The following is a 12,893-nucleotide window of genomic DNA, read 5'->3' as shown; positions in this document are numbered from 1 at the left end:
CACTTCCCCCCCTCTCACTCATGCTGTCCCTCATGGACACGTCAGGGACGTCCTCAGGACTGAGAGACACTCAGCCCCAATAGCTGGCACCTGCTTTACTTTCATTTCCTGAGAGTTAAGCATCCCTAAAGGAAGGTGATCCAGAGCTCTAGGTGCCCTTGACACCAGTTAAAGCTATAATCTATAGGAAGAAAGCCATTACAAAACAAAACCAGGAACAAATCCCTCCAGCAAACAACCAGTCAGCGAAAAATTTGAACCCAAAGTCTCCTCCCTGGCACCTCTTCCCACAAACATGCTCAGAGAACGAAGGCAGGGCTTTGCATCAGGCTGAGCTTCTGATAAGCCAGGGACACCTCAGCACTGTGTCAATGGGAATCTAATTGGGCATCCAGCTCCAGCCAGGGCTTGGGAAGCTGCAGCACCACGGGTGATAACTCATTTGGCTCCGGGGGCTGCTGGCCAGTGCTCAGTGGCAGCAGAGCTCTGGAGGGGCTCGTGGCCCAGTGCATCCTTCCCCTGATGGTGTAAACACAGCTTCACACCACCCTGAGAGGTGCTGAGTGCTCCAATCCCACCCAAAGATTCGCGGGGTTGGGGAGGAAATCCCAGCCCACGAAGTGATTGGGGTAAAGAGCTGTGGGACCTGATGGTGCCACTTTTCCCCCTGTCCCACCTCCTGTCCTTGAACCATCTTCTAGCTCTGCTTCTGGTCACTGCCACATTGATCTTGGACCCCACCTTCTGAGGGTCCTTTCCCTCAGAAAGAGGGAATACAATCTGAATAGGATATTCTGAATATTTTTCAGAATAAAATCTGCTCAGCCACCTAAACTGGAGACAAGACTGCTGTTCTGGTGTACAAAAGATATCAGGAAATCGCTTTACATTTCTTCCTGCTCCAAAGCTGCCCACCTTCTGCTGACTCCTGAATGTTAATGTTATTTATGACAAGTGATTGATGAGGGAATGCAGAATTCACACCCAGCACAGGGCATTTTCAAATCACCTATTCATTTTTAAGGACCGGAATCAGTTTTGTATCCTGACGTGATTTATCATTTGGAGGCTGGGCAGTGGCTATGGAGGACCAGCTTCCAATCCCTGCCAGAGCACCAGCAGGATGAAGACAGCAGTGAGGCATTAACCCTTTGAGGGTGAGCATCACAGGAGACCAGGATTTAAACCAGATTGCTGAAGTTGGAACCTTCTACTCCATCCTGTAGCCTCCAGCTGCAGATTTATAGGCCACAGTGGTCCAGGCTAACAGCCACAGCAATGCTGCTGTATCTCTGAAAAGCAGAACTTGGTTTTTTGTCTTCCACACAGCCTATGTGAGAGAGAAATATTTACATAAGGCACTGTCATGGCAATGCACGTAAAAGAGATCAATGGGACATTTCCCCTGCAGTGGCCCTTCCAGCCTACACAAGCCTCTCTGTCTGTGGCACAGTGAAATGTCACCATGGGCTCAAGAGAGATCGAGCTCTGAGACAAATTCTAGCTCCCTTCCCTTGGAAATGTGCATTTCCTCAGGTTGTGCAGGGGGAAAAGGCAAGAGGAGGCACTTGGGAGAGGGCACAGCTTCTCAGGTTGGGAGCAGCTGTACCAACGGGGACAGGGTGGGAATGACGTGTCCCCAGCACAGACCATCCATCATGTGTTTGATGCCAGCCTGCCAGGGGCTGGCAGGACCCACAGAATGACTTAATTCACTGCATCAGCATGGGAAAGCTAACAAACACCAAACAACTGGGTGAAGCAGCCAAGTCTAGAGGTGACACCGTGGCAGCTTTGTCACTGCCCTTTCCTCTTGCTTCAGGAGACCATGGAGCAGGACACAGCCTCTCCCAAGGGCAGGGGGAAGCACACAGGGTACAGATAGCAGAAATCTGAGGCTTTGAGACCTGGCTCTAGCTGCTCTCAGTACCTTTAATATCACCTCAGTCTTGTGGGAAAAGGTTTCACAGTTCAAGGGCATCACAGGTTCAAGCTTAAGAGGTTACCTAAGGGAACAAGGAAGGAGAGATATCCCTGGAGAGTCTACCTGGGCTGTCATATGGAGGTTTCTCAAGACCACAGGTGAATTCTGGGACCCTGTGGGGACCTCTGGACTGGCAGCACCAGGGCACTTCAGAGGCACAGCACAGCCCCTTGTGACTGATGCAACAAAACCCCTCAAAACTGTCCACACTGAGCACTTTCCTCCCTGCCTGAGCAGCTCCTGGCCATGCCCACAAGGAGCAATCCCTTCCTCAGGTGGGAAGGCTGCAGAGGGGTGCAGCAGCCCCATGGCAGCAGTTTGCCCAGCACAGCCCTGCAGATGCTGGCAGTTCCAGGGGTCCTGTGCACTTGTGGAGCCCCATTTCACAAAGAGAAAAAGCTTCTTCTGACTCTCTCAGAAAGAGCTGAACACATGGGTTGAGCTCTCCCACATGATTTCCTGGTCTCTAGTAAGGGCTGAGTTCACACAACAGCTTTTCCCCTTGCTGGGGGTGGCTGTTATCATTGCCTGGAATCTTGTTTCCCCAAAAATACCAGAGATACTGAATGTGCCTGAAGCTGCTGTACCTGCAGCCATTTCTGGCTGGTGCTAGCCCAGCAGATCCAAAATCCTGCAAGCCTGGGATGGACGTACGCACGTTCCCACATCCCCATCACCATGGCAGAAGCTGTGTTTCTTAGGAAACCAGCCTAGCAGCAGCTTCCCTGTTTAGGAGGAGAGATGAACTCTGGATGCAGAGTGGATTTTAGAAACCACTCTCTGCTGCTAGCACCTGCCTGGCTCTGCAGTGCTCCCATGGCAGAGAGGGCTGGAAAAGGGTGGTGAGGGAAGGATGAGAGGGAAAGGGAAGGATGAGGATCTGCTCTGGGTTTTGTGTGGGTTTCTTGGCACATCCTTGGGCAGTGCAAAGCAGGTAGAGCAGCCAGCTGTGAGATGACCCTTGTGCTCTACCTGCAGGCTCACCTGGAGGGGTGAGCACAGCCAGCCCCTGCACTGCTGCTCGTGTGCCACCTTGGCCCCACACCCCCAGGGGCTGCAGGGGCTTGTGCCAGGGTGTTGGAACCCAGGACATCCCTCTGGCTGTCCTGGGTGGCTCAAGCCCCAGCCAGGGGGCTCAGAGACCCTGGCACAGAACCCAAGATGCCTGAGACTTCGATTATGACCCATGGAAAAAATTACCAGCCTTATGTCAGGATCTGCAAGCCACAAAAGTTTAGGTAGAATAATAGTTTGTCACACGGTGAAAAATAGATTTTTGGGGTTTCTGGAATGGGGGTTCAGGGGGCAAGATGGAAGGGACTGGGTGTGTCCTGCCTTTCTCCTTCTTCTTTTTGGCCTCCATCTCTGCTGTGATGTTGGCACTTTGGGATTGGTTTAGAGTAGAAGTTCAGTGTCTGACATAGATGATAGGTATTGGGAAGTTATGGTAAATGATGTACACAGAGTTTTTAGTATAAAAGATAACACCACCCCGAGGTAGTCAGAGTGCCTCTGTCTGTCCTGCTGAACAGACCTTGGCAGGCCAGAGAAAGAATTTTATAGATAAGAAACCATAAACAACCTTGAGAACAAGAATGGAAGAGTTCTGACTCCTTCTTCGACTGCTGGGCTGGGAAAAGAGCCTCTCTGACACACCTTGGAGAGATGTGGGGTGACATTCCACATGATGATGAGAGCAGGGGGTGACACCCACCCAGCTCAGGCTGTGGTCCTGCCCCTCGAGCTGGGCATGCTGGAGCAATGCAAGGAAATTCTGAGCCTCGAGGCCGTCCCTGCTGGGCCTCCTGATGGTGCCCTCATGGTGTGAGCTGGTGCCCAGCCAGTGCCCATCTGGATGTGCCAGGGGCACATCCTTGGTGGTGGCAGCCACAAGGGCTGCTTCAAAATGCTCCTTGGAGTGGAACTGGTACCTCAGCTACTGTACCATCCCTCCATCCCCAGAGGGGTTTGTTCCTTGGAAATGTACTTTGGAAAGTAAAAATAACTTGCCCATCCTGGGAACTCGGTTTTTTGTGTTGGTTTTTTTTGGTTTTTCTTAGTTTAAGTGGGCTGGGTTTGTTCCTGCTCTGTTTTGCATTGGGAGAAATAAAAAAACCAAATTGTCCTTGCTGTATCTTGCTTTTGTCCCCTCGACCTCACTGCCCAATGGACTGGAGAAGTCTTTCAAAACCTGACAGCAGTCAGGTTTCTTCCTTGCTGTAAAAAGGAAAAAGGATGACTTTGCAGGGAAAATAATTATAGTAATAAAGGAAGTTTCCTGTGAAAATTAAATAGCCAACAGTTGCTCTCCTGATCAAAGAGTGTCTCTGCTAAGTGTTTTCACAGCTTTTGGTACAGCTGGGTCCTGAGCCATAAGGAGAAATTGTCACAGTCCTGGTGGCATCTCTCTAAGGTGCTACACTATGAAGAAGAACCATTGGAGCTGAGGCCCCTCAGCACCACTGGCCAGGCCTGGGCACCTGAAGTTTCACACTGCCATAGAAACCATGGGAACCATCTCCAGGTACCTCTCAGCCCTCCTGGGACACACTGCCCTGGTGCCACCTTGCCCTAAACATCCTGGTGCCCACACACTTCCCAGGGAGGAGAGGGCAAAGCCACCAGGCAGGAGCGTCTGCCACCCCTTGCCAGCAGAGACCAGAGACAGCACCGTCCCGCACTGGAAGGGCTGTGAGCTCCCTGAGGCCACTCGAGAGCCTTGCTCCCCACCAGGGGTGGTGCTCAGGGCTCTCCAGCTCCCAGCAGGTCAGAGCAGCCTCACCAAGGGAAAGGAAACCTCCTCTCATGCCAACACCACCTTCACACTGCCACGGGGAGGGGACACAGTGCCCTGCAGGCACTGCGGGGAGGGGACACTGTGCCCTGCAATCACCATCAATGGTGCTCAGGTCTCTCCAGCTCCCAGCAGGTCAGAGCACCCTGACCAAGGGAAAGGAAACCTCGTCTCATGCCAACACCACCTTCACACCACATCTAGCCAGCATGACACAAACTGCCCCAGTGCTGGGCCAGCCCTGGCAGGGAGGGGACACCGTGCCCTGCAGGCACACGAGCAATCACCATCGATGGTGCTCAGATCTTTCCAGCTCCAGCTCCCAGCAGGTCAGAGCACCCTCACCAAGGGAAAGGAAACCTCCTCTCATGCCAACACCACCTTCACACCATGTCTAGGCATCAGGACAGAAGCTGCCCCAGCTGGGCCAGCCCTGGCAGGGAGGGGACACCGTGCCCTGCAGGCACACAAGCAATCACCATCGATGGTGTTCACTTCTCTCCAGCTCCCAGCAGGTCAGAGCACCCTGACCAAGGGATAGGAAACCTCCTCTCATGTCAACACCACCTTCACACTGCCACGGGGAGGGGACACTGTAGGCAGGCACTGCGGAGAGGGGACATCGTGCCCTGAAGGCACAGGAGCAATCACCATTGATGGTGCTCAGATCTTTCCAGCTCCAGCTCCCAGCAGGTCTGAGCACCTCTCACTAAGGGAAAGGAAATCTCCTCTCATGCCAACACCACCTTCACACCACATCTAGCCAGCATGACACAAGCTGCCCCAGTGCTAGGCCAGCCCTGCCAGGGAGCGGACACATGAGCAATCACCATCGATGGTGCTCAGGGCTCTCCAGCTCCCAGCAGGTCAGAGCACCCTGACCAAGGGCAAGGAAACCTCCTCTCATGTCAACACCACCTTCACACTGCCACAGGGAGGGGACACGGTGCCCTGCAGGCACTGTGGGGAGGGGACACCGGTGCCCTGCAGGCACACGAGCACTCACCATCTGGATGACAGACACCGGCCCGATGCTGTTCACGTAGATATCCACATCAATGAAGGTGGGCTTGACTGGAAAGACAAGAAAACAGGCACCATCAGCTGGGGCCAGGAGCAGTGGCAGGGGGATCAGACAAGGAATGATCCCATCTGGGATGAGCTTGGCTCTACCACAACAAAAATCCCAGCTACAGCAGGCACCAAAGCACGGGAAACACAAGACATGGCCAGGCCAGGTGTGGCCACAGGGAGCTTCAGGGGACACTTACTGCCAATGTCAGGCCTCAGCTTGTTGTCATAGTTCTTGAGCAGTGAGTTGAGGATCTGCGTGGCATCGGTCTCCTGTGCCTTGGGCGTGAGGACCCAGGTTTTATTGATGCTGAGGTAATCGTAATCGTATTCCTCTGTGCTCTCACACCTGGAGAGGAGAGACAGAGGGCAGGGACACTCAGGGCTGTAAGAGCTCTCTGGCACTCCCTGGGAGCAGGGGCATAGCTGTGTTTCAGAGATACCAAAGGAGGAGGATGTAGTGCAGCTAAAAGGCAGAGCATGAGGAGCTCAGGGATCTCCTCTCAGCCACCCTGCTAAGAAGGCACAACTCGCCTGGCACCTCTGCTCACTTCAGGGTCACCAGACATGCAGGGGCCTTGCCACCAGCGGGAAAGACTAGCATGGAGTGCTTCACCTCCTCCTCAGCTCCCTTTGGAGGCACACTGCTCATCCCCGAGGTGTGGGAGGCAGTCCCTGCTTTCCCTGCCTTCCTGCTCATCCCACCCAGCAGCTCCTGCTGCCAGAGCTGCCTGTTCACCTCAAATACCTCCACTACTCTGCCTGCTGCTGACACCTGAAGCAGGCTTCCTCTGAGGAGACAGTGACAAAGCAGTGGTTTTGGGGAGCAAGACATTTGCAATGAATGCATTTCAGAGAAAAGAGGTCCTAATCTACCACGCAGGCGTCCTGCATGCCAGGAAGCCAGCCATCTGCCCTGCACGGATCCCTGGAAATTAAAGCCTTATGCAAACTCCTCTGCCTCCAGGCCAGGACCTGCCACAACCCATTCCCTGCACTCACCAACCCTTCCTCCCCAGCCTGTGGCGTGAGCTCCCATTTAAGGATGCCCCATCTTCCCAATCTCCCAGCTCCAAGCCAGGCAAGGAAAGCCCATATCCATCCTCCTTTGGACAACATCCACTTAGCAACAGCTTCTCTTGCTGCCTTTCAACCCTGCCCTCTCTAAACCTTTCACACTCCTCCCTTTTCCTAGAGGAGTTTTCCTAAACCGTCTGATTAGATTAGGTCCACATGGTCACCCGTGAAATTGTAACCACCTGCCACTGCTCAGGGCAGCTCATCCACATGGAATGCCACAGCCATACGTGGGAGAGGATGCCAGCACAGCCCCCTCCATGTCTGCCAGGGCAGTGTGGTACCTGCTCCAGCGACAGCAAGGGTCTCTCAGCAGGAGCTGTCACCGCGCTGACACTTCCCAGCTGGAGCCTTGCAGCTCCGAGGTGCAACCAGGCACCACGGGTCTGTTAAAAATAGCTTAGGAACTGTTGTAAAATAGTTGATAGATCGTTAAGCATGTGCTGTTAGTTTGGATGTTATATTGTAAAAGGGGTTAAAAGGGTAGTTATAAGAAATCCGGTACTCAAGGTACCAGAACACACCTCAGTAAAGTGCACCACGAGCCAGCCTGGACAGAACTGTCATGGCCAATCGAGCACCTTAAACCTTCATGCAAATGAAGGATCCAAAAAGAAACCAATCCAAAGGGACAAAAAAGAGGATCAAAAGGGGCTTCTGACCCACTGAATCTGTGCTGCTCCATCTGGGCCATCGGGGCCATCGCTGCTGAGCAGCCCCAGCACCGGCGCTGCAGAACCCTCGACGGGAACGCTCCTGCTCGGCCCGGGGCCCCCTTGCTTTGGGCCTTTCCTTTTCTTACAAGAAATGCTGAAATCACCTTAGCACCGGGAGCCTGCTCTCGGTTTTAACAGATCCCATCTCCCTCCAGCGCCTGGGGAGGCTCAGCCCGGTCGATGTGCTCGGAGGGGGCAGAAAAGCATTAAATTGACACGTTGCGGCCGATTTGTCAGATGCTCCTCTTCCAAAACCCCAGCCAAAACTCGCTTTCACGATCGCTTTAGAACTCTTTGCATCCCTGCAGCTCTGGGACGCGTCCCCCGGCCGGGCCGGGCAGCGCAGCTGGCTGCCTGCCGCCGCGCATTAGGTGTTGCTACATCAGCGCATTGTTTCCCGTCTGATTGCGCCGCACTTTCCAACCACGCTGAAGGAGTGTTAAACAGCGCTGGCAGGATGCTCTTCCCCATCCCAGCAGCGCTCTGGCCCGGCTCTCGCCGTGATGTTGGCTCCCAAAGGCGGGCGGGCAGGGAGCTCCGAGCAGCCAGCCAGCTGCAGGGGCACGGGGCACACTGCCAGGGTGGCACAGGGGACACTGCCAGGGTGGCACAGGGGACACTGCCAGCCCAGCCCAGGGTGGCACAGGGGACACTGCCACCAGCCCAGAGGGGCACAGGGGACACTGCCAGCCCAGCCCAGAGGGGTACAGGGCACACTGCCAGCCCAACCCAGGGTGGCACAGGGCTCACATAAGGGGCTGGTCCCGCTCCTTCCAGGGACATGTGCCCACAGCACAGCTCAGGGTGAGGGAAAGTCATCAGAAATGCAATTGGAAATGCAATCTGAAATGCAATCCAAACTGTTTCCCTTCTGCCAAAGCTTTGGGTGATGGAGGCTGCCTCCTGCACCAAGACGTTTTCTCCGTGTTCCCTTGACCTTACTTGAGTCACCTGCCAGCACTGAACTCTGCACGTCCCCCTGCCCTGCCAAAAATCCTCGTTCTCTGAGAAACTCTCAGGCTACAGCAGAAATTAAAACATCCCTCTGAGGGCTGAGCAAACCCAGTCTGAGCTTGCCCTGCTCTCACGCTTCTGGTTTCCCCCCATTTAGTGTCACTGATGAACACACCAAGGCTTGGGGTAGCATTTCCAGGGAGTCACATCTCTATTACAGATGCAGGGACACTACCAAAAATATGCTTTTTGCTAATGCAGCTAATCCCAGTCAACTAAACCATATTAAGCCATCTTAGCATAAGCAAGCCAGTTTTTGCTGGAGAAAATATGCTTTTTCTGAGTGCCTGTTCACACATAGACACACATCAGCCCTTGCTGGTCAAGAGTGTAACTCTCATGCCACCCCATTGCAAGCCACTGCCTCCTCTCTGGTTTCTTTTCTTGGTGGCCCCACTTTAACTGAGAAGGGAAGAGCCCAAGATCTATTGCAGAGAAGAGGTGTTAAGGTGACATGTGCATCCCCCCTCCAGCTGCTAATGGAAATGTCACGCTGCAGACCTGAGAGATCCCCAACGTGCTGTGAACACTGCCTGGCCTGGCAGCTCCGTCTCCAGGCACAAAGCAGCTGGCTTGGTGACAGGGGACAGCCACTTCTCATATGTCTCTGTGCAGCCAGGGGGAAAGGCAGAGCTGTGTTTCCTCACCTCTGTGTGTGGAGATGCCAGAACACCCTCCTCAGAGCAGGGCCATGGGCTGGGACACAGCCACGGTGTGGGCAGGGGGTGACAGCAGGGCAGAACTGGGGGCATTGCAAGGAAATCCCTGGTCCTGACAGAGGAGCTGGGGCCATGGCAGCTCCTGCTGGTGCCCCGAGCAGGAGGCTGGCACGGCAGGGAGGTGTCCTTTTGGATGTGCTCACATGTATGGATGAGGTTGGACAATCCTCCCTGGGCAGCCCTTGGCATTACAGCAGGGCAGAGCCGTGCCTCACTCCCTAATTCCCTTTTACTCAAGCAGACACCTGTTTGGCTGGGGCTTCCAAACACACACTGCTGGGCAAAGTCACCTGAGGGGCTGAGCCTGGCTCCCTCCCCCCGTGCCCAAGCTGTGTGCCAAGGTGTTCCCTTGGCAGGAGGAAGGGAAGAACAGGCAAGAGCCACGGGCCCTTGAAGAAACTTCTGCTCCCTGCCTGCTGGGGCAGCTGGTGGTGCTTGGCTGGGCTGCACAGCCACTGTTACTCACTGCTGCTGGTGGCCCTGAGGCAGGAGCCTCCCAGCACAGATGCAGATCCCCGGGCTGTATCCAGCCCTGCTGCAAGCACAGCTGAAAGCCTTCCCTGCTCCCAGGGAAAAGAGAGCAGCAAATGCAACAAAAAGCACTGTGGTCAATTCTAATTACCACATGCTAATGTGTCCTTACTCACCCATCCCAATGCCTCCTAGGGTTGTAGGCACAGGGGTGAGGACTCTGAATTAGAAGCAGGCAGAGGATTTAAGGATGGGGGGCTCTAACTGCCCCCTACCCATCTCACGTCTCCTCCTACCTCTGACAACACACTCCATGAAACCCCAGTGGTCCAATCTGCACAGTTTGAGCCACCTGCCCAGCCCAGCATCTGATTGATGCTGTGCAGGGATCCTGCCCTCAGGGCTCCGAGTTGGCTGTCCTGGTCCCAGCCGAGGCAGTGCCCTGGGAGAGGCTGGTGAATGAGCCTCTGTGCTGGGGGCACCCTCTGGGGAGTGCTGGATCACCTGGCAAAAAGCATCCAGCCCCTCCAGAGCCAGGGGAAGGGTCTTGCTGCTTGTACCAGAGGGAAAGAGCTCACATACACAGCTCTGTTCACAGAGCTCCTCACCCCAGCACCCACCATGAGGAACAGGGAAGAGGAGATTTTAAACCCTCCACAACTGCACCCAGGAAAAACGCAGCAAATGCAGAGCAAGACCCTGCTGTAACTTGCTCTTTTTTCTCCTCTCACAGGATTCCTCTCCCACTCCATCATGCCCACCCCCCAAGCTCCACAGCCACTGCTCCTGGCAAAGCAGGGCTCAGGGCAGGGCTTGAGGCACTGGGCAGAAGAGAGGCTGGGCCAGCTGTGGGGTGAGCGTTCCTGCTCAAGGGGATGTGAATACATTAATACAATACATGTAATTACTCCTCTGTGTGATCCTGCAGCTCACAACTCACCCTCTGGAGATGCAGGGCTTGTGGCAATGCACTGCAGGGACAGTGGGGCACAGATCCACCCCCTCTCAGCCCTCCAGTGCCCCTGGCACCTGCAGGGATCTCCTCCCGGGAGGTTGTGTGCCAGGGCACGGCAGAGGATGGGTGTCAGGGCATGAGCAGTGGGGCAGCTCCTGCTCCTCGGCCCTGGGAAGGCCAAACCACGCAGGACCATGGCAGGGATGGAGTCTGTGCCCACCCCCGGGGTCGGGAAGCATTGGCAGGGCAGACCATTAGTAGCAGGATTCATGCTCCCTGTCCCTGGCTGCATCTGTAATGGGATTTGATCGGCTTTAAGGCGGCTTATTCTGCCAATTAGCTTCAGCCAGTAAAATCCCTCTTCCCCCAAGCCCTGGGGGTAACAATCTGCTGACAACATGTTCTTTCCCCATCTAGCCATTAAACTCATCAGCAGGGATAGGAATCGTAAAAAAAAAAAAAAAAAAAAAAAAAAAAAAAAAAAAAAAAAAGAAAAAAAAAAGGAAAGAGAAACTTGAAACCCCCTTGTGCGTGGGCCCTTTCATCGCTGTTTACAGAAAAGCGCTACGAAGGGCTGGCCCTGGGAGAGCACTGCCACCTGCCCGCCCCTGCCTCCGCTTGCCTCCTTGGGGCCACCGGGCTGGCACCGGGCTGGCACCGGGCACCCAGAGCCGCGACCTGCGGCCAACCTGTAGAGCAGGGCAGGGCAGGAGCCCGCGCTGCCCTCCGCTGCCAAGCTGCACACCCTGCAGGGGCTTCGGGGTCCCGGGATGGAGTGCGAGGAGGGGGACCCAAGCTCCTTCCCAGCCAGCCCGACTTCACGTGGGAATGCCCCGGTGGTGGATGGAGCTCCCGGAGGTGCGCAGCTCGCTCCGGTCCTGCTCCGGGCACCCCCGAAGGGGCTCGGCCCCCGGCAGGGTCAGCCAGGGGGTGATGGCAGGGTCCCCGGCAAGGTCCCCCGGCAGGGTCAGCCAGGGGGTGATGGCAGGGTCCCCGGCAGGGTCCCCCGGCAGGGTCAGCCAGCGGAGCGATGGCAGGGTGGAAAGCGGGATGCCCTCTCCATTCCGGCATGCGGAGCGGGAGCCCGGGGTGCGGAGGACATGCAGGCACTCGGTGCTGCCGCGACGGGACCCGCTGGAAGGGACAGCCGGGGGCACGGAGGTGCCAAATCCCCGCTGGAGCCGGGCTGGCGAGCTTGGGGAGAGGCTCTGCCACTGCAACCCCCTCCCCTCGCATTGCCCGGACGGGTAAACTGAGGCAGGGAGGGGGCGTGGGGGGCGGCACTCACCTGGCGCGCAGGACCGGCCCGAGGGCCAGGCAGAGCAGCAGCACCGTCCGGGGCATCTCTGCGAGGCGAGCGGCGGCCCCGGGGGGCGGCGCGGGGCCGTGCGGGGCTCAGCGCGGGGCCGGGCCGGGGGCGGCGACGGGGCCCCCCCGCTGCCCGCAGCGCCGCGCTCCGGCCCCGCCGCCGCCCCCCCCGCTCCGGCCGCGCTCCGCAAACTTGGGCATCGCTCCTGCTCCGGGCGGCGGCGGGGAGGGGCTGGCGGCGGCTCCTGCCTCCCCGCAACGGGGCCGGCCTCCCCCGCAGCCCCGGGGCTGAGCGCCGCCGCCGGGGGGGCTGAGCAGCACCGGGAGGCGCATCTGCCGCCGAGCGAGCATCGTCAGCTGCTGCGAGCAGCGCCCGCTCCCCCTCTGCGGAACGAGGCGTTTGATTTCTCTTAATACTCGCCCTTTTTTTTTTTTTTTCCCTTTTCCATGTACAACAGTTAGGGTGTTTGTCTAAAAAAAGAAAGAGTGGGTAATTATTGCTCAATTACGCAAGGCGGCAGGCCCCGCTGGGCTGAGGTGCAGCCCGGAGAGGGTCCTTTCCCACCTGTTGGGGCTGCTGCCCCGCAAAACCGGCCGGGAGGGTGTGTGGGGAGGAGCTGTGGGACAGCTGGGGATCTTTCCTGGGGATCTGTCGCTCTTTGCCTTCAGGGCTTGCCAAGCTGCACTGGGGCATTCCTTTACTGACATCCGAGTGGCAAACAGGAGGAGCAGATTCCTTCCTGGGGAGCCGTGGGCGAGAGTTGCTCAGAGCAAAGTTTGTCAG

At 56.4% G+C, this 12,893-nt stretch overlaps 1 protein-coding gene across 1 annotated transcript in view; it reads right to left on the bottom strand.

Moving 5' to 3' along the window:
- Positions 1-12,193, bottom strand: part of LOC118698577 (gamma-aminobutyric acid receptor subunit gamma-4) — a 41,627-nt gene extending 29,434 nt beyond the window's left edge. Inside the window, exons 1-3 of the mRNA XM_036401971.2 lie at positions 12,090-12,193; positions 6,050-6,198; positions 5,785-5,852 (exon numbers count right to left, since the gene is read on the bottom strand). Coding sequence (XP_036257864.1) covers positions 5,785-5,852; positions 6,050-6,198; positions 12,090-12,145 — 273 coding nt within the window. The 5' untranslated portion in view covers positions 12,146-12,193. The remainder of the gene's footprint in view (positions 1-5,784; positions 5,853-6,049; positions 6,199-12,089) is intronic.
- Between the last annotated feature and the right edge of the window lie 700 nt (positions 12,194-12,893).

Source organism: Molothrus ater, chromosome 14, assembly GCF_012460135.2.
Source record: "Molothrus ater isolate BHLD 08-10-18 breed brown headed cowbird chromosome 14, BPBGC_Mater_1.1, whole genome shotgun sequence".
NCBI lineage: Eukaryota > Metazoa > Chordata > Aves > Passeriformes > Icteridae > Molothrus > Molothrus ater.
Note: the sequence above shows the minus strand (reverse complement) of the source record. Positions and strands in the feature narration are given on the sequence as shown.